Raw genomic sequence first — 27711 nt, 5'->3', positions numbered from 1 at the left:
ACAAACACTGAACAAACGAAGCTGCTTCTCATTGGATGTTCAAGGGTTTCTGTTTATATATATATACACAATTAAAATGACAGTTTTAACAAAATATAAAATAAATAACATTAACAATACTTAGATGAATGCATTCTGAGTGACTTGTCTGGTTCAGACCTCCGCAGACAACTACAAACATTGTTTTTTAAACTACATTTCCCACAAAGCACTGGGTGTAAGCATCCCATCTCAAATAACATCGTTTTTTCCTATATATCATTTTTATAAATTGTTTTTCATTAAAATATCTAAATATTTTTTGCACCTGGGATTTTCTCCCACCCCCCTTCCTGAATCGACCAACCACAGTTCAGCCCAACAACCTCCTGCAGCCACTCAGGAGCAGGCGTCTGAGTGGCTGACCGACAGTGGTGAGGTCAAAGGGGAGAGGCAGAGGTCAGCAGCAGCAGGGCCCAGGTTGGCCACCCTGTTGTATGTGTGTGTGTGTGTGTGTGTTGTATTACTATACTTATTAGGACAACTATGATTTTTAGTGTTAAAACTTGATCTGAGACCATTTAATCTTTTTTGGTCCTGACCAATAAAACAGAAGTTTTCAATTTGGCACTTTGTTGACCCCCCACCCCATAATTGACCCCAACCTCTTCCCTGCGATGTTCTATGGGACTTCCTGGACTTAAACAACATAAATAAATCCCAGAAATTTTTTTGTCACGTCAATCGTAGAAAATCGCAAAGATATATTGAATCTAAAAACATAGAATAAGAAAAAGCCAATCAGCTTACCAATTATAAAAAAATAATGAACCAATTGTATAGTAACACAAATTGTGTAAATGTGTGTAAGTGTTTGTGTGTTTCAAACTCCAGTGTTTATTGCACCAGTGGTGTCCGTGGTGTGGGGTCAGGTGGAGGTCAGTACAGTCGCTTGCAAAAGAATCCAGCAAGGGGAGAGACTGGGATAAACCAAATAAACAAAACCAAGAATAATCAACATCATTAAAGTGTTCCATATAGTTTTCTCTTAAAAAATAGATGTCTTGTCTGTTTGTAAATCAGTAGTCGGAAGGAAGTGACTTCCATCCATTTGTCCGTTTGATTATCACAGGGGTGAAATGGTTTATCCACTAAACGAGTGAATAAGAACAGAAATATGAAACATGAAACTTGTTTCCGTGGTTTGTCGTTGGCGATGGAGGGAGCGGCCTGTGTGTTCCAGTTACAAGAGAGAGAAAGAGAAGAAATGTGACAACATCCATCTTTTTCCTTTGTCCTTTCCATCGCTCTCAGAGCAGAGAACTGCAGCGTTAAAAACAAGTTGACGAGGTCGGCGGATGTCAGGGACAGCCACCGTTTGGCTCTTCAATGAACATCTGAGGGGCAAATTAGTAAAAATCTAATAAGAATCTGCCATTGAAATGCATCAAAATCTCCCAAGTAAATAATATCCCATTCTTCAACATCCAGATAGCTTTCTTCTCTGTTGAGGAGTTGTTGAGATAAAAACAGGAAAAAGGAGAGGTGACGAGGGAGAAGGAGAGGTTCTAAGGCAGGACATTGGTTTAAAGGATAGAAGGGTTGAAGTGTTCAGCAGCTTTTGGAGTCGAGTAGAAATGATGGAAGCCTTAATGCTTTTAATTTCAAGCGTTAAATATTATTATCAGAGGCAAAAATCCAATATTTGTCAGGCCACTTAGCTTTTTCCAGACCTTTGGACCACATCCTTCCAGACAGTGTTTGTTCAAACCTTCAGGCTGTGCTGACTTCATCCACCGAGGAAGACTGAGATGAGGTTGAAAGGTCCAGAAAAGACAGAAAGTGGACCTAATCCAACATGTTTGTTTGTGAGGGAGTTTATTTAACAACAAAATCGGCCTAGAGTCAGACAGACTTTTCCATTCTGACAAAAAATAAATAAAATGTAAGTAAAAACAACAAATAATGAATTGCAACTATTACCTGGCATATATTTTTGCCATATTTTTATGCTGATGCGTTAACAGTGGAAACGAATGTAAGAAGATTTAGTCAGAACTAAGAGACCAACATAAATAAAGAAGAGAGGCGTCAACTGGAGACTGGAGCTGAGAGGAGGAGAGGACGTCTTGGCAACAATAATAAAAGTTGAGGAGATGGAAAAGAAGAAAAAAATGATCCGAGAGATTTGACATTCTCAGAAGTGATCTGAGGAGGCGAGGAGTTATCGGATCATTTTTGGAACGTGTTTTGCTCGAGAAGCAATGAAATGGTCTGGCGTCAATCCTGTAGTTGCAGGATCAGAAGTGTGTGTGGGGGGGGGGGGGGGGGGTGAGGGACTAGGATTCAGAAGAGGTACGCGAGCCGCCGTGAAGGAGCGACTTGTAGATGCTGGAGGAGAGGAATCGTGGGTAGGAGTCCCTGTGCATCAACGTGTAGATCTGGAGCTGGGCGTCCTCAAACGACTGAGTCGTCGGCTCTTGCATCTTCCTGTTGATCACCTCTCGAACCCGGGCATCCAGACTCACCTGGAGGGGACATCAGTCAGTTCAATGCAGAGAGAAGACAACACATTCAAGAACATGCCAATGTGCTTCTGTTGCTCCTCTTTGGTTCACAGTTTTCAGTTTGGACGTTCACAGGTGGCGAGGAAGGGCTTTTTAAAACGGGCAGATGAGGATTCTGTCCTTCCAACTCGTCATAATGCACCTTTACATGGGACTCGCCGGCTGATTAAAGTCTGAAGTTGTTTTGTGCGCTGTAGTTATGTTTATTATCTTCCATAGAGGCCTGAACTCATACAGTTATCAGCACTAGGACACACACTCTCTCTCTCTCTCTCTCTCACTCACACACACACACACCAGCAGATATTTATAGCACGACGAGCAAGCTGTCTCCTATGTGTTCTCTCTGCTCTTATTTAGGAAACACACACACACATACACACACACACACACACACACAGATAGACATCCTACCAAGGTCAGATATGCAGACAGTCTGGCATGCATCTTCTCTGCCAGACTGTGTGTGTGTGTGTGTGTGTGTGTGTGTGTCTATAAAAAGCCTCTACTGCCAGAAGTAGATGAGAGCAGCAATTTATAGCTTCCTATAAACAACTTTACACAAATAATAACACACATGCAGACAATTTTACACAAAAAACACACACACACACGCAATGCAGCATGACAAGCAATGCCTACAGCACTGCAACTAAATAAAGCAACCACACACACACACAAGGAGTCAGTCAGTTAAAAATAGCGGTACATCCAACAATGCTTCCCCCATTTCTCACCAGCAACAACACATCCATTGTGTGTGTTGGTACAGTGTGACACTGTGTGCACGTACATAACAGCTGACGAATGAAAACATCTAAATGTGCAGCATGAAACAAAACTCACTGTAAAGAAAGTGCACTTTGTAACATGTAGCCACGCGCTCCGAATAAATAGGAGTCAGCATTTCACCTCTCCTACTGGGTCCATGCAATCTAGCTTTTGTAACAGTTTAGCTCCATACCTTCCTTTTTACCTTCGCATTGAAAATGCGGAAGGTTATGTTTTGATCGCCGTGTATTTATTTATTTATTTATTTGTATGCGTGTTATTCGCATAACAAAAAAAGTTTTAAACCGAATCGCATGGCATTTGGTGGGATGATTGGTTATTATCCGGGGACCATTTGATTAGATTTTGGGATCAATCGGGTCAAAGGTCAAGGTCATGAAAAGGTCAACATCTTCTTGAATCGCATGAAATTTGGTGGGATGATTGGTTATTATCCGGGGACCATTTGATTAGATTTTGGGATCCATCGGGTCAAAGGTCAAGGTCATGGATAGGTCAAAATCTTCTTTTTACCATAGCACGGTCAATTTGTAATCAATTGGCATGCAACTAATGCCAAAATGTTCAGAATTCAATGCCCAATCTTGTGATATGCGAAGGTATGCGCTCTACCGAGTGCCCGTTCTAGTTTATTAGTTGTTTTCATCCTGTCTCACTAACTATCATGTCATTCCAGATCTTGCTTCCCATCTTGTCAGTCCAACTCCCTTCACCTGCCTCTGATCACTCCCTCGTTAGTCCCTCATTACCTTCACCTGGTCTTCATGCCCATCTCACCTGTTGCCCATTCCCTCATTAGTCCCCGTCTACTTAAGTTCCCTCACTTGTCTTCTGCCAGATTGTTTTGTGTTCTTCTTGACCAAGCCCTCCAGCGTTACAAAGTGTATTTATCTGTTCCCGTCTGTTTTGTTCCTGCCGGTACTTGGAGTAAAGTTAATTATTTTCCAGTTCTGTCTCCTGAGTCGTGCATTTGGATCCACCCTAATACTCCCGTGACAGATTTACAGTTGTCAGTGATAAAAAACAAAACAAATAACTGTTAAAACTCTGGTCAAAATACCACTGCTTCATAGCAGTAGTTCACGTAAGTCATATGTGAGTTTGTGGCACTAACCTAACCGGACTCACGGCCGTACGGTCCGGACGCTGTACGCCGTGACAGTTCCCTTATTGGACAAAATCCAAAGTGGCAGAAAGGGCCAAATATTGGAGTGGATCGTTTTCCCTTTTCTGCCACAAACTATCAATAATGTCCACGGACCCTGCAGCTTCAACATGATTGAGAAGCCTTCAGGTCTACTTCTCATGTTGGACTGAGGTCAGACTGGACGGGCACTCACTATCGCCTCTCAGGGTACAGGTGGCATCACAAGACAGGAAGGATGGGGGTATCTTTAATTTTTTTAAAGCCATGTTTTGTGAGGTCACAGTGATGTTTTACGACCAACTCCTGATAAGTGAATTCTTGAAGTGGACGTTTGTGCCAAATATGGAGAAGTTCCCTCGTCACGTTCTAGAGAAATTGCTTTCACAAGAAGGGGAGAAACTGCCAGAGGCGTGAAAAACCAACGGGTTCATGACACCATGATCAGGGACACCATGCTCCGTTTCATGGCCTGATGTCAATCCATTTCCCAAAGTGTGGTCCATATAAATCCATATAGATCGAGAGTTGTGATGCTGTGAATATAAATGTTGGACAGAATGACAGATTGATGAAGCAACAAACACACTGGAAAACAAAACGTTGTTCCATGAATAAAAGTCCATTCGGATCCTCCTGAAGTGATTCACTTAATCAATGATGCACACCTTTGATCTTTATACCTCTACACAGTCTAAAACTGTGCCAGGACCCCTTTCTTTCTCTGAGTTCATTCTAGATAGAAGGGTCTTGCTAGATCGAACCCAAAGGTTCCAGAGAGCACTGCATCCGTGAGCTCCGTCATGAAAACCAATCAAATCCACGCTAAGAAGCTTTTCTCTGAAGGAAGCCGTCTGAAGCAGCAGGATGGTCCTGCAAACCGTCTGGTGAGACATGGAGGCGTACCTCTTTTGGCGACAGTATGGAAATGTAGTCCTCGTAGATGGAGTGCGCTTTGTCCTCAATGGCGCCCTTGTTGATTTCCTCCTTGAGGTCTTCGCAGGCCAGCCAGAACAGCATGTTCTCCTCGCTGTACTCCGTCCGCAAGAACTCCCGAAAAACATTGCGACCCGCAGCGTTCCTCATCAGCTTGTCGAAAGACTGAGACCACAGACGGGTCTCTTCCGCTGAGGGTCTGGTGCTGAAGAACCAAGAGTGGGAACATGGTGTGTTAATTCTTTGTTAGTTAATTTGTTGTTTCATGACTGTGCTGTGGTCCAAAGCTCACGCCCTGAACACGGCTCGCTGATTAAAGCACAACTTATGGTAAAGAGGTACTCTCTCTCTCAGCTTTGCTTCATTGTTTTTGGTGCCATGACATAATCTACAAAACATGTTCAAGAAACTTTAAACCAAACAAAATGATTGTGTGGTAATGCTGCAGACGCACCAGGCTTCACAGTTTGGTATGGTTTCCATCTTGGTGTCCTGTGATATTCTCTTCCTCCTCCTCCGCCGCTCCTCTTCATTCCTGATAGTGAGACCGACATGATCAGAAGCTCTCAAGCAGGAAACACCCACGCGTAACCACAGCTGACAGGAGTAATTGCTCTCAGAACTATAAACACATGTACAATCACCTACAACGGTGTTAACCCATTTAATGACAACACTAGCCAACGCTGTGCTAACAGCAGGGTAACGCAGCAGCTACAGGTGTCAACAGCTTCAGTGTGTGTGTGTGTGTGTGTGTGACGCAAAGAGAGAGAAAGACAGCTATAAATAATGAGCTCCCATGTGAGAACTGGAGAGACCTCATCCCTGTGCAGCTAATGTCTGGAGACTCGGTGTGTTTCATGGTGAACAGTTCAGTCTGATGACTTCCTGTGCGTGTTGGTGTGTGTGTGTGTGTGTGTGTGTGTGTGTGCATGCAGCCACACTGGGTGACAACAAACAAATGGCTCAGAGTTCAAAACAGACTGGTCTCAGGTCTGGTGGAGGCCACAGATGGTCAAAGGTGAAGACAATATGTACCTACTTTATTTTGGAATGACTATCAACATGACGTATTATGATTCTTATTAAGAGTCTCTTACAAGCTTATTTCATAACAGAGGTAAAGCTTTCATGAAGTCATCTTAGTATTATTATTATTATTATTTCAAAGTAGCCCAGCCAATAGTAAACGGCCTCATCGGCTCTTTGAATGTGTGAGCGATATGACAAAAACAAATACTTTCACAGGTTTAGTTACAGGTTGAAAGGTTATCTATAATATTATTACAATGTATAATACTGAGACAGTATTATTCAACATAAAAAAGCTCAGAAAGAAAGTACAATTACAAAAAAAACTAAAAACATCACACCAACTCTGTAAGGACCCATGCTACTTCCTGTCCACTCAGATTAAAACCTATTAATAAATGGGTGTGGTCTGCCATGACAGGGATTGCCCAACACCTTGTAGTTTGTTCTGGAGATGATGTGATGCAAGATAAGGACCGAAATGTAAAGCTTCGTTCAAAAGCCCCAATAAAGGAAAGTAAAAAACATCTTTCGGTAAAGCCCTGCGGGACAATAGTAATTGAGCCAGTGAGTATGTGTGTGTGTGTGTGTGTGCGTGTGTGTGTGTGTGTGTGTGTGTGTTCTTGCCTCCTACCATGAGCAGCTGCAGCAGCAGCACCAGCAGAAGCAGCAGGCGTTGGGCCGTTGGGAATTCTGCGTCGTGGTCATGCCCCGCCCCCCTCCCGTCCCGCTCAGTGCCGAGGTCTCGCTGCGACCTCCCCCCATGGCCAGCTCGCCCCCTCGCTCGGCCGGGATTGGACCTGTGTACTGCAGAATCACAGAGATGGGATTTATTCTAAACTGTTATGTAGAGTGGTGACAGAAACCAATATCGCAATCAAAAAAATACCCCCAGAAAAAAAAAAATGCATAAATGCATCCTGTATAAACGAACTAGTGTGCATTATTGTTGTAGCAGGTCACGGTGGAGGTGAGTAGCTCCATATCCTCCAGCAGGGTCCGCACCACCCTGCTGGAGGACCCGGACCAGGACTGCTCAGGGTAGACTCTCACGCCTCGCTGCAGTTGAAACCCACAGGGACCACCAGTACATACTTACTTCTAACTATTCGTATATGAGTTTCTATGGAGGATCTTAAAAGGAAAAGTAACTAGTAAATATAGATTCAAGCAAACATCATGGAGTAAACAATATTTGTCGCATACTTCTTCTAGAAGGGAAGTAGAATGAAGTAGCAATAAAGGGGAATACTCGAAAAAAATGACTGAAGATGTGGCATTTACATGGAAATCAATCAATGGCCAGTTCCTTTTGAGGCTTTAAAGACATTCCAAAGATCTCTTGCTGCATTATTTCATCTGTGCAGCTTGAACCAGAACGCTGTCGCTGACAGTCGATCACGATCAGGTTGCATCAAAGTGAACCAGTTTCTAATGTTCCAACATATAGCAATGCGTCTGCATATGGAGAGACTTGAGCTCCAACAACACCACTCATGTTAGAGAGAAGATAAACATGGTCTAAAAATGATCATCTTTGTTTCCAGTATCATGCCGAGTTTGCCCAGTGTGTGGATGTGTGTGCGTGTCCGTGTTTTCAAATGCTACACATAGCATGTTTGCTTGAGAGATGATTGAGGAGTGAGTTCACAGTGAAGGATCTGAAGTCAAATAATAACAGAATCCATGTAGTTTTTATTACATTGGTCTCTATTCTGCCAGACAGTCTCTACCACACGGCTGTCTCTGTGACTGACATGCTAATGCGAGTCATAATTACATTTTAAATGAAGGTGGAAGAGAGAGGAAAAGAAGGAGTTTTGTCAGTTCACTGAAGAAGCACATTGCAGTGACTTGAAGGCATGAGCACTGCCTTTACATGAACCTGCTGGTTTAGATTAAGTTGAACAATACACACTCTTTTCTTTTCAAAACGAGAGTCAGATGGACAGAGGAGGGGATTCAAGAAGAAAAAAGACAAAGATGTTCCGATGTGAGACAGCGAGACAAGGAGGAATACATACATGTCTCTGACCACTTCTTCATCTCTTACTCTCTCTCGCTCTCTGGTACTGACAACCCACCCATATCTACAGACTCTGCACCTGTACGCCGCAACATTCGCACCCTCTGCCCCTCCTCTCTGGCCTCCTCTGTCCTATCTGCTCTCCCCTCAACTGACTGCTTCTCACTCATGCATCCTAACTCTGCCGCAGACACTCTCCTCTCTTCCCTGTCTTCATCTCTTGATTCTCTTTGTCCTTTTAAGACACGACCGGTTCGGAAATCCTCTCCGGCCCGTGGTTGTCGGACTCGGTGCGCCGAGAGAGCCACCGCGCAGCGACGGAAAGAAAATGGCGCAAATCGAATCAAGCGGAAGACTTGCTCTTCTATCAATCTCTCTCTCCTCCTTCTCTTCCTCTATCTCTGCAGCCAAAAGCTCGTTCTACCTGACCAAAATTCAGTCTTCCTTCTCTAACCCCAAAAACTCTTCTCTATCTTTTCCAACCTCCTTGATCCCCTGTCCCCTCCTCCTTCCACCCTTTTGTCGAGCCACTTTGTCGACTACTTTACAAACAAGATAGACGACATACGCCCTCCTTTACAAATCCATCTTCTATCACCTCACCAACACTAACTTCTTCATCTCCTCTTTTCCTCTTTCACCCCTGTCTCCCAATCAAGTTCTTAGCTTGGTGACCTCCGCCGACCGACCACCTGCGCCTTGACCCCGTCCGCCTCCCATTCTCCAGGCTATTGCTCCTGACCTTCTGACCTTCCTCACCCATCTTATTAACAGCTCCTCTCAACTGGCTGTTTCTAACTCTCTGAAGGAGGCGAGAGTCAACCCTCTCCTGAAGAAACCCACGCCGACCCGCCTGAAGTCAGCAACTACAGACCGGTCTCTTCTACCTTTTCTCTCCAAAACTCTGGAGCGAGCTATCTTGAGCCAAGTGTCCTCCTATCTCCACAGTAACAACCTTCTTGACCTCACCAGTCTGGATTCAAGGCCGCCACTGACAGAGACTGCCCTCCTGGCTGTCTCTGAGCAGCTTCACACTGCTAGAGCAGCCTCTCTCCTCTGTCCTTATCCTTCTCGACCTTTCTGCAGCATTTGACACCGTGAACCACCAGATCCTGATCTCTTCTCTTCAGGACCTGGGGATCTCAGGCACTGCACTCGCTCTTTTCTCTTCCTACCTTAAAGACCGCACCTACCGGGTAACTTGGAGAGGATCTGTGTCTGATCCTTGTCCTCTCACTACTGGGGTTCCTCAAGGCTCCGTCCTGGGTCCCTCCTCTTCTCTCTGTACACAAATTCTCTCGGCTCTGTCATTCGTTCGCATGGCTTCTCCTACCATAGCTATGCTGATGACACCCAACTGATCTTCTCGCCACCGTCCGAAACACAGGTGGCGGCACGAATCTCTGCCTGTCTGACTGACATCTCTCAGTGGATGTCTGCTCACCACCTGAAGATCAACCCTGACAAGACTGAGCTACTATTCCTTCCAGGGAAAGGCTCCCCCACCCATGACCTGACGACCACCTTCAACGGCTCTGTGTTGGCCCCTACCCTGACTGCCAGGAACCTCGGGGTGACACTCGACAGTCAACTCTCCCTGACGGCCAACATCGCGACAACGCTGCCCTGTAGGTACATGCTGCACAACATCAGGAGAATACGTCCTCTTCTTACTCAGAAGGCGGTGCAGGTTCTGATCCAGGCTCTGGTCATTTCACGCCTTGACTACTGCAACTCCCTCCTGGCTGGTCTACCTGCTAAGGCCATCCGACCCCTGCAGCTCATCCAGAATGCAGCAGCTCGACTGGTCTTCAGCCTCCCGAAATTCACCCACACCACTCCGCCTCCGCCTTCCACTGGTTACCGTGGCTGCTCGCATCCGCTTCAAAACACTGGTCCTGGCGCATGCTCTAGACGGATCGGGCCCCGCCTACATCCGGGATATGGTCACACCGCACACCCCGGCACGTTCGCTCCGCCGGCAACAGCCAATCGACTTGTGACTACTGCACCTCGAGCTAATCACTCGAAATCCAGACTGTTTGCTGTCCTGGCTCCTCAGTGGTGGAACGAGCTCCCCACTGACATCAGGACAGCAGAAAGTCTCTACATCTTCCGTCGGAGACTGAAAACACACCTTTTCCGACTATATCTGGATTAAAACACAGATTAGCACTTCAGTGGCACTTAGATAGCACTTACTTATGGTACTTTTGTAGTTCGACTATGTTGAGGAAATGTTACTTCCTGTATTCTTGTTGTTCTTAGTTTGTACTCTAGGTTGAAATGCACTTATTGTAAGTCGCTTTGGATAAAAGCGTCAGCTAAATGACATGTAATGTAATGTAATGTAATACATGTGGGTCCGCAGAGGGAGTTAGAGAGAAATAAAACAGGGGTGAGAGATGTTAAAAGGGCAGCCAGATTATAGATGAAGTATACATGAGGGAGAGAGAAAGAGAAACAAGACATGAACAAATGTACAGAAGGTATGGAGGAAGAGAGAGACACCGTGAGGAATAGAGGAAGTGAAAGAGAGCGGGTACGGAGAGCGGGCAATGTGATGCATCATGTGATTGAGCTGTGAACACACACACACACACACACACACATGTTTTAGACTAAGAACAATGAGCTACATTTATACCAAACATGTTAAACTACAGTTCCTTTTACACACACTCTTTAAGGCTCCTCCATTATCGAGTCAGAAGAATGTGTCACTACTTCTTGGGCCGAATGGACCAGAACGAGTTAAGGAACACAGCCGTGTGGGCGAATATGTGCACACTGTCCAGCACAGTGGCCATCATGTGCTCACATGCACAAAAAGACAGCAAGTATACATATGCAGAAGGAAAAGGCACACAAGTGACATCCATACGCAAACATAAAAGGTGCATTCAGACGTAAAGGAGAAGTAAGGCAATGGACACAATGTGTGTGTGTAGATAATTTCTTCTAGATGCCATCATCATCAGATCGGGTGCTTTTGTTATTTTTCTAAAATGATCAAACTACAGCTCAGCTAACATTAGCCTACAGCTGTCCCTCTGTGTGTGTGTGTGTGTGTGTGTGTCTGCCAGCACAGGGACAGAAGTAGGCAGCTGATCTGTCTCTGTCTCTATGTGTCTGTGTGTCTGTGTCGTGTGTGTGTGTGTGTGTGTGTGTGTGTGTGTGTGTGTGTGTGTGCTTGATGCCAACACTGAGCGGATGAATGTGGCAGAATGGTGATGCCGGTCGTACAGTGGACTCGTGAATGAGAGCGGTCACCTGCAACACGCTCGCTGACTGATCGATTGCTGACGGGAGCAATGAAAAACTAGTGACAGACACAAACAGGACCAATCAGGACGATGATGTAAACTAGTAAAGTATTTATCTTGGTTTGACACAGTTAAAAAAGTTAAGATAAACCCGTCACGATAAAACCGTGGATGTATCGTCAGACCTGGATACCATTCTTCATTTATTCTAGTGAAAGTTTCTCACTCGTACGGGGGCCTTTTCTCGAGGCTTTGGAAAAGTTTGACAAACGTTTGAATCCAGTTTCAGTTTGAGGTATTCTTTCAATAATTTGAGACCTGTTTCTTTTATGATGGTGGTTTCGGGGCAACTGTGGGTCAGTGGTTACCAGGTCCCTCCTCCAATCAAGGGGTTGGCATTAAACCTGACTTAAACATATTTCATACATATTTCAGTTAACTGGTATTTCTCTCTGTTAGTGTGTTTGAGTAAGGCCGCCAGCTGTGGTGCTGCTAGCAGGGTGTGCTCACTGATGAAAAACACACACAACATACATCACACACATTTAGAAACACAAACATACACACACACACACACACACACACACACTAGCGTTGGTGTCACAGATTACCTGCACTGTCAAGAGCAAAGAACACTCCTTTCCTCTCTTCTTATCACCGCCACATCTTTTAGAACGCAGAGCGATCACGTTTATGCCCGTCTGTGTGTGTGTGTGTGTGTGTGCAAAAAGGCAAGTCTGTACAAAAAGTGTGTGCGTGCTTCATTTTTTTCCGCAGGTAATAACTGAACATGAGAAAGTTAATAACCAATTTAGTTTAGAAAGAAGAAAGCGAGAACAAAGGAAAAGAAAAGAAAGAGACCAGTGAGAAAAGGACATGAAGTAAGAAAAGAAAGATGCTCATGGGAACAGTTCCTATTGAGCAGAAGTCTCACTTCCTCTTGCTCCACGGGAATGTCAGTGTGTGTGTGTTTAACAGGATTTGGGTCGGAGTGTTTATCTGATTAAATAAGATGACATTAGAATGCAGAGAACCTGCCCCCCCCCCCCCCCCCCCCCCCACACACAACTATTCATCAAGATTACAATTTTGGCTTTCCACAAGTAAATGAAGATGATCGATGTCGACGATGACATCTGAAATGTGTGCTCTGCTCTTAGAAAACTCCTTCCTAAATTGAGATGTTGTGTAAAACCATCCAGAATGCTGAGGCTGCAGTTTAGAGTAGAACAGCACATTGTATCTTACACATTCATCCCCATTTTATACAACCGGGACGGTCAAAATGCCCTGAATTTGGAAGTCTCATTTTCATGCAAAGATGTGTTAATAAGTAGAAATGTAGCACAACGTGAAAGTGAAAGCAGAGCTCTGTTGATTTTATTTGAGATTAAAAGTTTTTTAGTGCAATTTGCTTTGGTTTCATGGAAATGCACCGTGAAGGAGCGCCAGTCTTCTTTTAGTTTTGACGCAGTTCTACATTAGCAGGAATGTAGCACAACAGTACTCATTTGTATCATGAAAGTGCACACTAATAGTTTGTCACTAAAATCAAAGAATGCATACAGTTCTGTGCACGTCCATCACACATGTACAGGCCAGCTGGGGGTGATCTCCTCCTGGGTACCGGTGTGTGTCGCTGCATGCTGTGGCAGCGCGCGCACACACACACACACACACACACACACACACACACACACACACACACACACACACACACACACACACACACACACACACACACACACACACACACACACACACACACACACACACACACACACACACACACACACACACACACACACACACACACACACACACACACACACACACACACACACACACACACACACACACACAATGCCAGGAACGCAAGATGGCATTTAAATTCAGAGAGAGGCACGGCCGGGCATTTATGTAATGTATGCTTGTCTACCAACACACACTCAAATACACACACACACACACACACACACACACACACACACACACACATCTGCACCTGTCAGCAGGGTTTAAGTAATTACACATTAATTGTAAGCATTAATCCGAGAGATTACTGCGCCGTAATCTCAACACCTGTTCGCCAACAGCCGTCTGTGAGTTTGTGTGTGTGTGTGTGTGTGACACAGTGTTGGGGGTCACTGTGATAGATCAAGAGGAAAAAAGATTAAATGAAAATTATTACTCAAACTATTGTTGTGATTTAAAGAAACTGACTGATGGCGGCCATCGTCAGTCAGTCTGTCCAACACTTCTTTCTCTGGACAAATGGCAGTGGGAGTGATGGTTCAGTAAAACACAAACATCTAATGAACTGGTTGCTCTGGTTTTAATGGACTCTGAGCACAACATGTGAGCCTCTCAGATGAACAGAGCCGCAGCAGTTTGACTTCAATTGTAAATATTGTCACTAAGTGGCACAAGCGAATGACAAGAAGGGGAAGCCAATACAAATTAAACATGAAACTAACACAATATTAACTGGGATGAGCCTCGGCGTATTGAACGAGTGCTTGGATGTGTGACATGTGTCTGGTTGCAGGGTGGATGTTAGCCGCAGGAAGGGCGTGAGAGGGATTGACCACATGGCGCTGCTTGTATAGCCTGAAGCCCCAGGTGAGTCTAATCAGCCGACGACCCTCCCTGGTCAGCCTCCTGCTTGTGGGAGGGGCTTCACAAAATGATAACAGGCGCCACCTACAGGCAATGGAAATAAGGCCGTCTACATTTTAAACACGTGACCTTCTTTTTTGTTTTGTTTACTGCTGCCGCTTGTCTGCGATTAATGTTTTACAGAATGCTCAAATGTAAGAGTTTTGTTAACTAAAGCATATTTTTTGCTGAATACTGAGAGTGCAGAGTTCACTCTGTACTGTGTCATTGAGGACACAGGACGCACTGGTGAGGAAAGGAGGGGACGCGCCACACGTTTTAGAAAGGAGTCAAACTAAACGAAGAACTGTTTTATTTGTATTTATTTATTCTGCATACTTGAGTGCGACATTAGGGAGAGTCTGTGTCTAAAATGAGAATCCCTGGATAGTATCTTTAGCAGAATTTGTGCCTGTGTAGTGAAGGGACATGTTACATGACATGGTTAAGCTATGTTTGAGAATGAAAGTATATAATATACTGTCTTGGAAAACAATGGTTTCACGCATTTAACCCTCCTGTTACCTTTAGGGTCAATTTGACCCCATTCAATGTTTAATGTCGGTGTTCCTTGGGGTCAATTTGACCCCAGGCTGTTTTTCACTGTGTCAAACATATAAGAAATATCAACTTTTTTATATATTTAAAGGGCTATTTAGGTAGTCAACAAACAAACATAAAGTACCTCACACATAAACTTGGGAAACAATATTAATTCTAATAATTTTCTGGAGGTTTTAATTGCTGGGGTCAAATTGACCCCGAGGGTAAAATATGTTAGTAAATGTTAAGGTAACAGGAGGGTTAAGTGATAAAGTACAAAATACGTTTTTTTCCCCGATTGTATAGTATAGGGTTAAAATAATCTTTGAGTATTTTACAAAGCATTTTTGTCGACACTATCCCTTTAAACGTGATGAATAGCATCCCATGGGCCTTCTTGAGTTATTTTATATCCATAACTGAGGCGAATGAAATATGACAGCTCCTTTGGCATTCTTCTCCTGCAGAAGTTCCTCCGAGACATCAACTCGGAGGTCTGAGTTTATTTCTTTTTCAACGGTTGCTGCGAACACAAGCTTTTTTGATCAGTTTAATAGCTTGCAGCCATAGACGCTGCCCGTCTCTCGGCATAAGGAGTGACCGTGTTAACTGGTGACTCTCAGCTGAAAGCGTATGGTTGCTCAATGTGATAAAATACAAACAGAACATATAGATGTCTAATTACAAGGCTTCAATAAATTATAAATACATACTGATCTGTGTTTATAATCTATGACAATCCTTTAAGTAAATTACTACTTGGAATTACTATTCAGCTGAAAAGTCACAAGTTCACTCGCTCACTCTTTAAACTGTAACACCTCGTGCTCTCAAACAAATTCTGTCCAACGTTCAGGAGAGAGACGGTCTCTCAATGCCCTCCTACCCAACACAGAGTTATGGATGAAGAGCTTTTCTTTAGTACACACTTCTTGACTTATGCAACACTGCTTCCGTGGAATGTTAACAGGAAACATACTACACTATATATATATATATCTATACATACACTACCGTTCAAAAGTTTGGGGTCACCCAGACAATTTTGTGTCTTCCATGAAAACTCACTTTTATTTATCAAATGAATTGAACATTTCATAGAACATATAGTCAAGACATTGACAAGGTTAGAAATAATGATTAATATTTGAAGTATTAATTTTGTTCTACAAACTTCAAGCTCAAAGGAAGGCCAGTTATAGCTTATATCACCAGCATAACTGTTTTCAGCTGTGCTAACATAATTGCACAAGGGTTTTCTAATCAGACATTAGTCTTCTAAGGCGATTAGCAAACACAATGTACCATTAGAACACTGGAGTGATAGTTGATGGAAATGGGCCTCTATACACCGATGGAGATATTTCATTAGAAACCAGACACTTCCACCTTGAATATTAATTTACCACATTAACAATGTATAGAGTGCATTTTCGATTAATTTAATGTTATCTTTATTGTAAAAACAGTGCTTTTCTTTGAAAAATAAAGACATTTCTAAGTGACCCCAAACTTTTGACCGGTAGTGTATATATCACACCCCTTTACACCTTTCGGCATTATTACCTCACAGCTTGAAGTTAGACGCACATTTTCTACAACAAAAATGTTCTACGCGTATATCGCTTCACTCAGTTGACACTATGTTGTCTGGAAGTCTATCACCTTTGCAGTATCTTATGTTCAGCACTCGAATGACATCACTTGAAATAACTGTATAAAATGACCTGCAGGACACATACCGCACACGATGCCTCAGGAAGACTGGCAGGATCCTAAAGGACTGCCATCATCCAGCCTTCAGCCTGTTCACCCCGTTGCCTTCTGGAAGGCGGTACCGTAGCATCCGGTCTCGCACACAGAGACTGGAGAACAGTTTCTTCCCGAGAGCCATCAGGCTGCTAAATGGACACTGACACACGATCGACACTTTTGCACTCGACACTTTACACTCGTCACTTTACATACACTGTCACTTTCAGCCTTGTACTTACACTTACACTTTCTATTGCACTACCTGCTTTCACTTCCTGCTACTCCCATTTGTCTGTAGTCTAGTTATTATGTGTATTATATGTATATATGTTAGTATTATGTTCAGAGTTCTTGTACAGTGTGTATGTCATGTTATGTTATATTATGTTAGGCTATGGTAGTTGTTGTGTGGTGCCTTGTCCTAAGAATTTCAGTGCCCAGTCTGACCCTGTGTCATTCTGTGTATCTGACAATAAAAAAAGACTTGAGACTTGACTTGACTTGTTGTGACCTTCAGGATAATTACAGCCGCATAATTTGACAACCAGACTAGAGACCTATGGGCAATCAGAGTGTGTATCAGAGAGTGTATCAGAGTGTGTATCAGAGTGTGTATGGCTGTCCACAAAAAGAAGCGTGTATATGTTTCTTAAAGGTTTCTTCTACTAATTCCCAGCATTTCTTGGTGTTCCTCGAGGTCTTGATGTCTCGACCCAGATCTGCTGCAGGAAGTCAGACGTGTGTCTGGAGGAGAGGAGCTTTGCCCAGACATGACATGTTAAACAGTGTAAAAGCGTTGCTAATGCACACGCGTGCTCCTCTCTTCTTGCTCTTGATCTGTCTCTCTTAATTTACTCATTTACATAATCACACAAACACACGTATGCTTTCGCACTACTACCTCTACTGACAACAAACACACACTGTGAGTGGGTCTATAGATCCGGCCGAACAGCGCTCTGTGGAGACCGATTCAAGGAGAGCTGCACCGACAACCTCCAAACATCATCTCCTTTCCTCACCTTCTATGGACATGCCTGGAGACACACAATCAAGCTACAACCGCTCACATGTGCATTCAAGTTACAATACACAAACACACTGCGTCCACACACGCACACACACAATTGCAACAACAACACACACATACACTCACACGTGTGTCCACTTATAATCACACACACACACACACGTTACTTTCTTTATGTTTTAGCTTGCTGATTGTACAAGAAATGTAATGCAATCACCTTAGTTTAAAAAAATAGTGGAACGTTTTTTAATTAATGTAATTATCAGCTGCAGCCTTACAAAAAGTTAAAATAAACATTAAAACAATCATGTGACTTTGAGCTGCCAAATCTGACTCTTCAATCGCAGATGTTGGAGCATCCAAACATCCCTGCTGACATCCGCATGTCAAGTTTCATTGCATACTGAAAATAACAGATAAAAAAAAAATACTAGTGTGTTTAACTGAAATGTGAAATTGTATTATTTCCTAGTTGTACTGTGTAAGTGTAACAAATTAAATTCCAGCTTCATTTTTTTAATAAAGCAGTTGCCAAGGCATCAAGATAAACAATAAACTACAGAAAGATAAAAAGATGAAACATATGAAACTGTCTGATTTGGAAAATATGCAGGTTATTACCAAAACCAAAAAACTGCAAAAATCCCCAAGATATCCCCTTTTCAGGAACTGAGACAAACAGTCTTGTTTAAAGACTGATGACTGTGCATTTTCAAGTTGATCTAACGGGGTGTTGAAAGAGTTTCATCAAAGAGACAACAGAGAATGTTCTCAACAACCCTCAGAGAGGCGTCGTTCAACCACAATCATCCACTTTGGCAGACACTCTGACCAAGTGCATGGGCCGCCAGAGGGAATCAAACCGCGAACGCCGGCGCTGCCTTGCTCCATCTGTTGAGCTGTAAAGTCACGACTTTCAAGAGTGTACGAAATAACCAAACCCTGTTTAATAACCGGCGCATTAACCTGGCAGCACAGACACCACAGCAGCAGCAGAGCTCACCAGGGACGCGTCGATTCAATGGCGGCTCGAGGAGAGATGACTGAATGAAAGAACGGACAGGTTCTTCTTTCTATTTTCTCTTTCGCTTATAGCTCAGTGTTTCCATCAATCAACACGCATTCACTCCAGTGAAGGAGGAAGGGAGACGAAAGCCAGTCCAATGCAACAGGAAAAGAGAGAGAGAGAGAGCGGCAGGAAGCAGAGTCAGAGGTATTGTGACACGCAGGGCTTCTTGGTTTCTTTCTGAAACTTGATGAATCAGACCTGGTGTCTGCACACGCACACCCACACACATCCACCCAACCCGTCATGACTGCATGGGCCCATTCATGCCAAGATGGCTGAAAGGGAAAAAATGCTGCTAAAACCCAACATTTACATTCCTTCTCCTCCTAACCTTGGACACCCCTGGAGTCCAGTCTGGACTTGTCACCGCCTCTCTCTGACGAGAACACCACCTTTTACTAATCTGACTATGTATCCCTAAAGCTGCATAAATGGCCCAGGCATCAACGCAGGAGATAGGAATGTGTCTTCACAGCTCAGCTGTGTCTTTAGATGTTACTCTTGGATAAAACTAGGATGAAAGTATCTGCTAAATGACATGTAATACAATGTATTCCTTAAAAAGGAAGTAGACAAGAAAAGAGGCCAGAAAAGCATTCCCGTCGTTCTGCTTTTCCCTTGAAGGGAGACATAGCATGTCCCAAAGTCAACATCCCTGTGGGGATCTGGTTATCAGATTTGGGAAGCCACATTTAAAAGACTGTAATGCTACACAGAAGTCACGGGACCTTGTATACCCCGGTTTAGGAACAGTGGGAAAAAACATAGATGTAAAAAAAAGATCTGTTGCAGATTTAAATGTGAGGCGGTCTCATAATTAACCTTGATATTAACCTTAATGTTGAATGACCCATTGATATGTATATTAACAACCAATATTTAAAAAAAATGCTTTTCATATCAAAAAGGTGGCATATACCTAGTTTAGGTTATTTGTCTGTGCAGTACCAACTGAGTCATAGATACAGATCGGGTAGCGCGTGATATGTGTCGTTGTTTTTTGTTCCTGTTGATATATTGTGATATCAGATCAGTGCATAGACTCACATACTCGCCGTTACTCGATTAAGCTTTTTTAGGCTGAGTATTACTATCGGTACAGGAACAACTCAAGAGGAGAACACCAATATCGCCATTAGCCTGGTCATTTGCAAGAAGATCGATGTTTTGGTTACAAAAACATTTGCCAGTCAGTGAAACAAAGAATTGTATTCAGACTTAAAGAGATGAACAAAAAGAGGACAAGCAAGAAAAGGAATCTGGGAGACAAAGGGAGGAAGAGATGCAGTTGTTTTACCAGCACGTCCGTCATATGGCGAGGGCGGGCTGTCGGTTAGTGTGGGAGTCGTCAGCGATGTTAGCAGGCCGGACACATGCATGGCATCCCCCCTTCTGCCTCGGACCTCTCCTTTATATATCCACAGACGCACACACACACACACACACACACACAAACACATACATAAACACACACACATGCACGTGCGGAATGCACACGTATACGTGCAAGTACATGTGAATATGCCACACGAGGCACAAACAAGCCCAAAACAAATGCATCACAAGAACATGAACATGCGGTCATGAACCAAAAAACAAATGTACACAAGGCATGGCATTTACCACCCACAAAATGCACCCACAATACATGCAATCAACCACAAAAACATGAATAATGAACACAGGCAATAGAACGCACACATACAACACACACACACACACACACAAGAAAAAGAGAAAAGAAGCCTTAGTGAGTGTGCGGGTACCGATCACTTTCAGGGATCTCTTTTAGGTGGATCCTCAATCAATCACAGTTTCACAAATATGAACCAAGTTTTCATTTCAAATGAGCTCAATGAGAGAAAAAGTTAACCAGTTTTTTATTCCATGAACTTCTCTTATGCAAACATTCTGAGGATGTCCTAACAAGATGATTTAATGAAGAGCGACAGAAAGTCTCGGTCGGTCACTGCTACTAACATCAAAGATGGCGTGCGTTGCAGTCACACAAGTCTGTTGGGCGCATGATGAGGAGAATACGAGCAGTAAATCAGGTGCCTCCCTGTTAGGTGACAATCCACCAGATCGCTCGAGTGCTGATGCTGACTTCATGAAGCGGATTGGGTCTCAGCCAGGACTCGACACCAATGTCATTATGAAGTTCTTTGTTTGAAATTCATGAACTCACGTTTGGCTGCCTGCTCATTTTTTCCGGCCCTCGCGTCACGTTACGCACAATGAGTCCAATGAGTTCCAGTGAGGGATGCAGATTTGGGAAAGAGAAAGCACCGGTATTGGATCACTCCTCAGTACTGGCAGATAAACTGGGTGGAGGTTTCCTATCGGGAAGGAGAAGTAGCCTCTGTGCATCCTTGGCTAACTGGACCAACACATGGCTAAACATCTTGAATAATAATTGAATATTTCAATGAATAAGAAAACTAAGTTTTAAAAGTCACTCAATGACTCTTAGCTGTCAACTTGAGGTTCTTTAAGTCAAAATTCAAACTGTTACTGTTGCAAATATAGTAAGACTGAGCTCTTATATTTTACCTAGTGAACAGTTGTTCACATTTTTTTAATCAATGTTTATTTTCCTAACTTTTCTATTATTTCAGAACTCTGTCAGAGCGGATCCACGGCGCCGCCCTCTGGCGATCAGATTCACCTGCTGCCGATTTTGAGTAACAACTGGACGACATGAAAATATAAATATGAACCCGTGGTCGACATTAACTGGTGAGAGGATGGAGAGGACAAAACTATTTGATCACATTGGGCTTCTGATTATGTTGCTGGACCCTTTATAGGCCAAATGGTTCAAAGAGAAGCTAATTAACAAGCCAACAAATAGTAAAAGTAATTGTTAGTTTGAGCTCGAGATTTAGAAATAAAGAAATTGTAGCTTAAATTATTCTCAGCCTTTTTTCAAATGGACTACAGCCTCAGGAATAGCATATCACTTCTTACTCCAATTTTGGTGCCTTTTTGTAGAGTGATTTTACATTATTAAAGGAACAATATGGTCCTCGACGAGCTGAGAAAACTCTCCAACATCTTGATTCGACCCTTTCAAAATCCCATTGGATGACCTCAAAAATGTGTGGTGGTCAAACTAAAAGAAAGGATTCCCGACAATCATTTGACATTCAGAAGATCTAAAGTTGTCATTGGATATCGGTGAAACGTATGAAGTTTGTGAGTCTTTATCGAATTGAAACATCAAACAGCTAAAAGGAGTAACCATCAGTCACTCGTGGCACAAGATGCAGATGAAGACGTACAGACATCAGATGATTGCAACAACACACACACACACACACACATTAGAGGTGGAAATAAACAAAGAATCAGAGACTAATTGAATTGGATGGGATAGAAAATGTGAGAGAGACGAAGAAAGAGAAGCCAACTTAAAAAAACAACTAAATCAAAAAAGAGGAAGTAGGCAACAGACACAATGAAGAAAGACGCAGAAAGAGGAAGTGTGTACCAACTGGCAACAAAAGAACGACAAAACCTCCAGACTGGGTACAAGTCAGTATCTGAGAGGTGGTGTGTTTCTTAATCTCAGGGTTGGGACCCCCAAATTAGCCAGATATTTCTTTTTTTGAGAGTCATTACTGTTGATCCAGTTGACATGGTGAAGTAGAAAAGGAAAACACAAGGATTCAGGAGGTGTCATAGCCAGCAGTTCCACATACTCGGACACACCAAATAGAAAACATAAGGAATGCAAAAAGACTTTTGCTTTTTTTTTAAAAGTCTGCCACGCACCTTCTTGTGCAATACTTTCATCTGAAGTTGTCCAGTACGATTCATGAAAACACATTTACTACAAAGTAACAATACATGAACACAACACACTCATTTGTGTCTTTCTGTGTCTCCATCTAAAAGCGCCGACCAGAGGCCTTATATATGATCTTAAATAAGAGTCATGAGTCACAATGGGAATATTGCTGTCCTACAGTTGTGATATAAAGGATAATGTATACAACAAGACTACTACTGGCCTGCTGTAGGAGTTGCATGTAGGAACTTGTCAGTTTATACATAAACATCAAGTACAGCAAGGTCACGATGAACTCACAAACCACAAAGACACTGAGGGAAAGGTAAAGGAGTCTCAGTGACTTCTTGGTCTTAACTGTCCCAAATGTCAGCTGATTGGGCTGTAATTAAAATACTCAAATGTATCTTGGATTGTGAAAAAAACAGCACAATAGATTTCCTTATTCTGTTAAAGCAACAGGCTCACCACATCCGATGGGAACTCGCTGTTCTGAATATAATAATATTGAGTACATATAATCTGCTGCGCTCTACAGTGTCATATGATGCAACATTATGGGATGCATCCAGTGAGTTTTGCATACAACACTTGCATTTTGACTGGAGAAAATTGAGGCATTAGGGAACGTGTCGAGCCAAAAGTGTTTTTTGTATTTCGACTTTTGACTGGGACCAGTGGCGGTGCGTCCACAGAGGGCGCTAGGGCGCCGCCCCTCTTAAGATGTTAAGATGAAAAAAAAGAAGAAGAAAAAAACTGCCAAAAAACATTATATATCAAATCATTTAAATAGCAAATATACCGTGTTGACGTGCTAAATGTGTGTGGGAGACCGTCAGCCTGTCAACAACCACTTAAGTTAATGTGACATAAATAATATATCGCCACTCATCCTCACGGAGAGAAGCCCCGCCCCATTTTCGGGGCACCGGCCCAACGTGTGTGCGCGGCAGCGAGCAAACATTTCACGGTCGTTTCGGCAACGACGGCTTCTCATTGGCGGATGAAACGTGAATCTTGGGGCGCAAACATGTGCGCCCTGGCCAATGACATTGTTTCTTATTTCACGTGACTGGACTATTCGGCCAATCAGAGACCGGTATCGTTCCCTCAGCCAGAGAGCTCCACGGAGCTACGCGAGCAGGTAGCTAACGGAGCTGGTTAGTTGGAGCTCAGTGAGTAATGCTGTTTAGTTTCCCCTGTCTGTTGTTCCAAAGTCCTGGGACTGAAACTCTCTGGACTACAACGGGGTGAGGGATCTAAAGAGCTGCAGACAAGTGTAAAGCATGAATCTTGCCGCAGTTATCTAGCTAAGAGCATGGAGCTAACTCGCTAACAGCCTGAAGCTAACCCTGTTTACAGTCAGAAGAAGGAGACCGAACTGGCATCGAAAACACAACGAAGAAGTTCTGAAAAACAGACACATTCCCTCCAGAATAATGGAAACAGGCTGGTTACAGACATGATTGACTTTAACCAGAGAGTTATTGAGAAGTTTGCCAACTTTAAAGAGAGGAGGGCTACTTTTTAAATTTTTGTTTACATGTAGTGGGGTCTACTCTGTCAAACAGTTAGAAATGCACTCTGTCATTTCTTGTTTTCAATGTATTGTATTTTATTTTTGTTTGTTGTTCAACGATATTGTTGAGTGTTTGTGAATTTTATTTTAATGAGCTATTTTTACTTAGCGTTATTTCTAAAAATCTGTTTCCTGCGGAAATTGCTTTCCATCTGTTGCATTTCCTGCTCCTGAGTCCCGTCTTTCCCTCACAATGGTTTTATATTGCTGAGGGTGAGTTGAGTGAAAAACAATGTTGCACTATTTTGGCTATATTCTTTGATAAAAATTAACCGTTTATGTTACATACAGTAATGGAATGCTAATACGATCACGGCGTCCAGCTGTCGTGTCATTTAGACCGTCAAAATATACGTTTGGTGGCGGTTTCATTGAGCCACTTTGGCACCGTTTGTTTAGCTACATCCGGTCGCCCCGATATATATTTTCCTTGTGTAAATTGTGTTGTTTTGCGTGTATAGGAAGTGGAAGTGCAGAGACAGATCAGAAGGCAAATGTGTGTGTTCTGTTGTCTTCTGCAGGTATGCGTTTCCCTTTTGTTCAAAGTTAGAATTTTCGCTGTTTCTGCTGAAATGACTCTAGCTCATGTAGTTATTTATTTTGTCCATTAGGGGTCTCTGTTTTCCCCTTGTATGTTACATGTCATGGTTTTTGATGAGAATTGTTATTATTTAGATTTAATGTGGTCCTGTCTTCCATGGACAATGGTTTTATATTGCTGAGGGAAGTGGAAGTGCAGAGACAGATCAGAAGGAAAATGTGTGTGTTCTGTTGTCTTCTGCAGAATAAATATGTGCTGGGAAAATCCACCATCTGAGCCGACTTCTTCCATGCCCGTTCCACATCTGTTACATCTGCTCTGAACCTCTTTCATGTGAGGGTGAAACTCTTTTATTTTGCAAACCTCTGAAACCCAACCCAATGTTTCTTAAAGCTGCTCTGAACCTCTCATGCCCAAAGTTACAGTGTGTTGATAGTTGTTATTGGACAGTGTTGAGCACGCTGTGTTCTTGAAATAAAGCTTTGTTTTTTACAATATTCTTCTCAAAACCTCTTTTCTTCTCATTGTTGAGTGCTATTTAAACCGCGTCGCCCAACTGCGCCCCCCCCCCCAAAAAAATCACCAGCCGCCACTGGCTGGGACTGCTTTAGAGAGCTTTGGACGCACAGGAGTTTTTTGTTTTAGCCAAGCCACTTTGGTTGCATCGGGTTGCTAGGACCATCTTTACTAAATGTGTCATGCTGAGCCCATGGGTGCTGTTTTTTTACGATTGGAGGGACTGTCTGCGCTCAGCGTCTCCTCTCCTCATCTCCCTGTGATTGCGACTGTTGACGTACCTCAAAGTCACGTTTGCTGGGCCCTCACCCCCTAAACGGCTGCGCTTTGAGTCTGCTATGTGCTATCTTTACACACCGCCTCTCCAGCAGCAAGCCTGTGCGATAATGCAGCCTTTCCAGACCGCCCTTTGGGCCCGAGCCCCCCATGGGTTCCTTTACGCTCCGTCATTAGTTGCGGCTGCGATGGCTCTGGGGAAGGACTCAGCCAGACGTTCCTCCGTTCTCACCTGAGATGGATGGCATAGGGCCGCAAATCGTATCTTTTGGATTAATTTAATGCATTAATTTCCAAAGGAATCTCTTAGTCTACAGTACTGTTGTCTGTATTATCATTTGTCATCGAGTAATATGCATATTCCAAAAGGTTTGGTGTGTTTTGGAATGTACGTAATTTCCAGAAGTTAACGAAAATTAAATACTGAAATTGAAAACGGAATAGCTACCAAGCAAACAATAAACAAATATGTGTGTTCTGCCCTAGTTGTTCTGGAGGACGCCCGAAGGTGCAGAGACAAACCTGATCATGTGCGCCTAATGAGATATTGTAGGGTGAGGAAACACCTCAGAGAGTAACTAACCATTGTTTTGTTCAGATCTACTTTATTATGCCACAGCGAGGACATTTGTTTGATCGAGAAGTAACAATAAAAACAATAGCATATACACAATAAGCCCATCCATAATCTATTCAGAAGCCGCAGAAAGACCACAGCATACCATTAACACAACACATTTGTTTACGTATTTGTGGCAGGCTATTTGAGATGGTAAATATGCATCGCATTGCAAATAATAAAACAAATAATATGCTGGGCTCAGTAAAAAGAGGCTTTTGGTAGACACAACCTCTAAAAGTAATTCAATCCAAGAATCAACAGAACCAGGATGCATGTTGTGGAGGTTGGAGCCCAGCACAAGGCGGTACCGGGCAATCTATCAACTGCATGTACAGCAGCCCCAGAACCTCCAGCACAACTCCGTAACCTGCAGTCTCCAGTGGGCCGGACAACAAGTTCCCAAACAGAATGAGCTAAACAAAAGTAATAGTTGAGATAGCTTGCATACTTTGTAAATGTACGCACAGTAAAGACAACTTGCTCATGGCTGGACAGAAGAAAGAAAGTCATGGGCCAGAGTAAATCAAAGTGGAAATGGAAACGAGATTGAATTCCAATGAATGAAGTTTGATGAAACGCAGAGCTACAGGCCGGTTCGCCATGGCGGCCCCGTGGAGCCACCGAACCCGCAGAACCAGCGGAGGTTCCTCGGCTCGCCAGCAGAGACGTGCAGTGAACAGGCTGCCGGCTGCTTTGCAAACTTACTTACAGGACATGAACTGAAACAAAGACATGAAAACCTAAATAAAGTCGTAAGACTCCTTTTTTTCCATGTATCCTCAGTTTTCAACTGATACGTTTTGTGTTTAACCCGTTTTTATGTTCGAGGACAACATAATAACGACTAAAGACGGCGACTGAAACACCTCCACTCGTGTCATTAAGAGACCAAAGAATCCACACCTTCTTCTCCCCCCCCCCCAAAAAAAGGTTGTCTCTCTGCTTCCCGTTCTTGCGAGAAGGAATCAAGGAGGTATGGCAAGGAAGGAGTAAGGAATCACCGAGACAGACCTTTTCCTCAACACGGAGCGAGGAAAAGCCCCGCCGCCGACTGGAGACGAGGGGAAGGGGAAGGGGAAATTAAACGGGAACCAGCACCCCTCCCTCCCTCCCTCCCGGTGTTCGAGCTCGTTTCTGCAGCCGATCAGATACTCACAATCTTGGCATTAATAAGGTCCGGAGGGCGGTATCCGCTGCTCTTTCGGAGGCACATCCGTGTGTTTTTTCTTTTCTTTCTTGCTCTGCAGCTCCGCACCGGGGTGGGGGGGGGGGTGGGGGGTTGGTGCGTGGATTTCTTTTTTCTTATTTTTCTAAATATCCTGCCGCCGCTGTATCGGAAGAAGAAGGAGTCCGCCTCCTCCCCCTTCTGCTGCTCTCCTCCTGCTCCGGTTTTTCCCACAGAGAGAGAGAGTGAGAGAGTGCTAGAGAGACAGAACGTGTATGTGTGTGCGTGTGTGTGTGCGTGCGTGTGTGTGTAAGAGGGTGGGAGAGAGATCACCGCCCTGGCGGACAGAGGCGACACAGCGCATGCGCTGATTCACGTCCACCGAAGCAGCAGATCTGGTGTTCTCTATCAAACAACTTGAT

At 43.5% G+C, this 27711-nt stretch overlaps 1 protein-coding gene across 3 annotated transcripts; it reads right to left on the bottom strand.

The window, feature by feature from the left end:
* Positions 1-31: 31 nt before the first annotated feature.
* rgs19 (regulator of G protein signaling 19) lies at positions 32-27711 on the bottom strand. 3 transcript variants are annotated; one of them, XM_056423611.1, is made up of 6 exons: positions 27281-27364; positions 20095-20205; positions 7085-7257; positions 5873-5953; positions 5389-5623; positions 32-2507 (listed from the first exon to the last, which is right to left on the bottom strand). In XM_056423611.1, the coding sequence occupies exons 2-6, from the start codon at positions 20107-20109 to the stop codon at positions 2319-2321; spliced, it is 693 nt and encodes a 230-aa protein (XP_056279586.1). In that variant the 5' UTR covers positions 20110-20205; positions 27281-27364; the 3' UTR covers positions 32-2318. The 3 variants fall into 3 exon arrangements, with proteins under 3 accessions (XP_056279586.1, XP_056279585.1, XP_056279587.1); XM_056423610.1 differs by lacking the exon at positions 20095-20205 and having other exon boundaries at positions 27281-27711; XM_056423612.1 differs by lacking the exons at positions 20095-20205; positions 27281-27364 and adding an exon at positions 18732-18817.

The sequence above is a fragment of the Pseudoliparis swirei genome, chromosome 9, assembly GCF_029220125.1.
Source record: "Pseudoliparis swirei isolate HS2019 ecotype Mariana Trench chromosome 9, NWPU_hadal_v1, whole genome shotgun sequence".
Classification (NCBI taxonomy): domain Eukaryota; kingdom Metazoa; phylum Chordata; class Actinopteri; order Perciformes; family Liparidae; genus Pseudoliparis; species Pseudoliparis swirei.
Note: the sequence above shows the minus strand (reverse complement) of the source record. Positions and strands in the feature narration are given on the sequence as shown.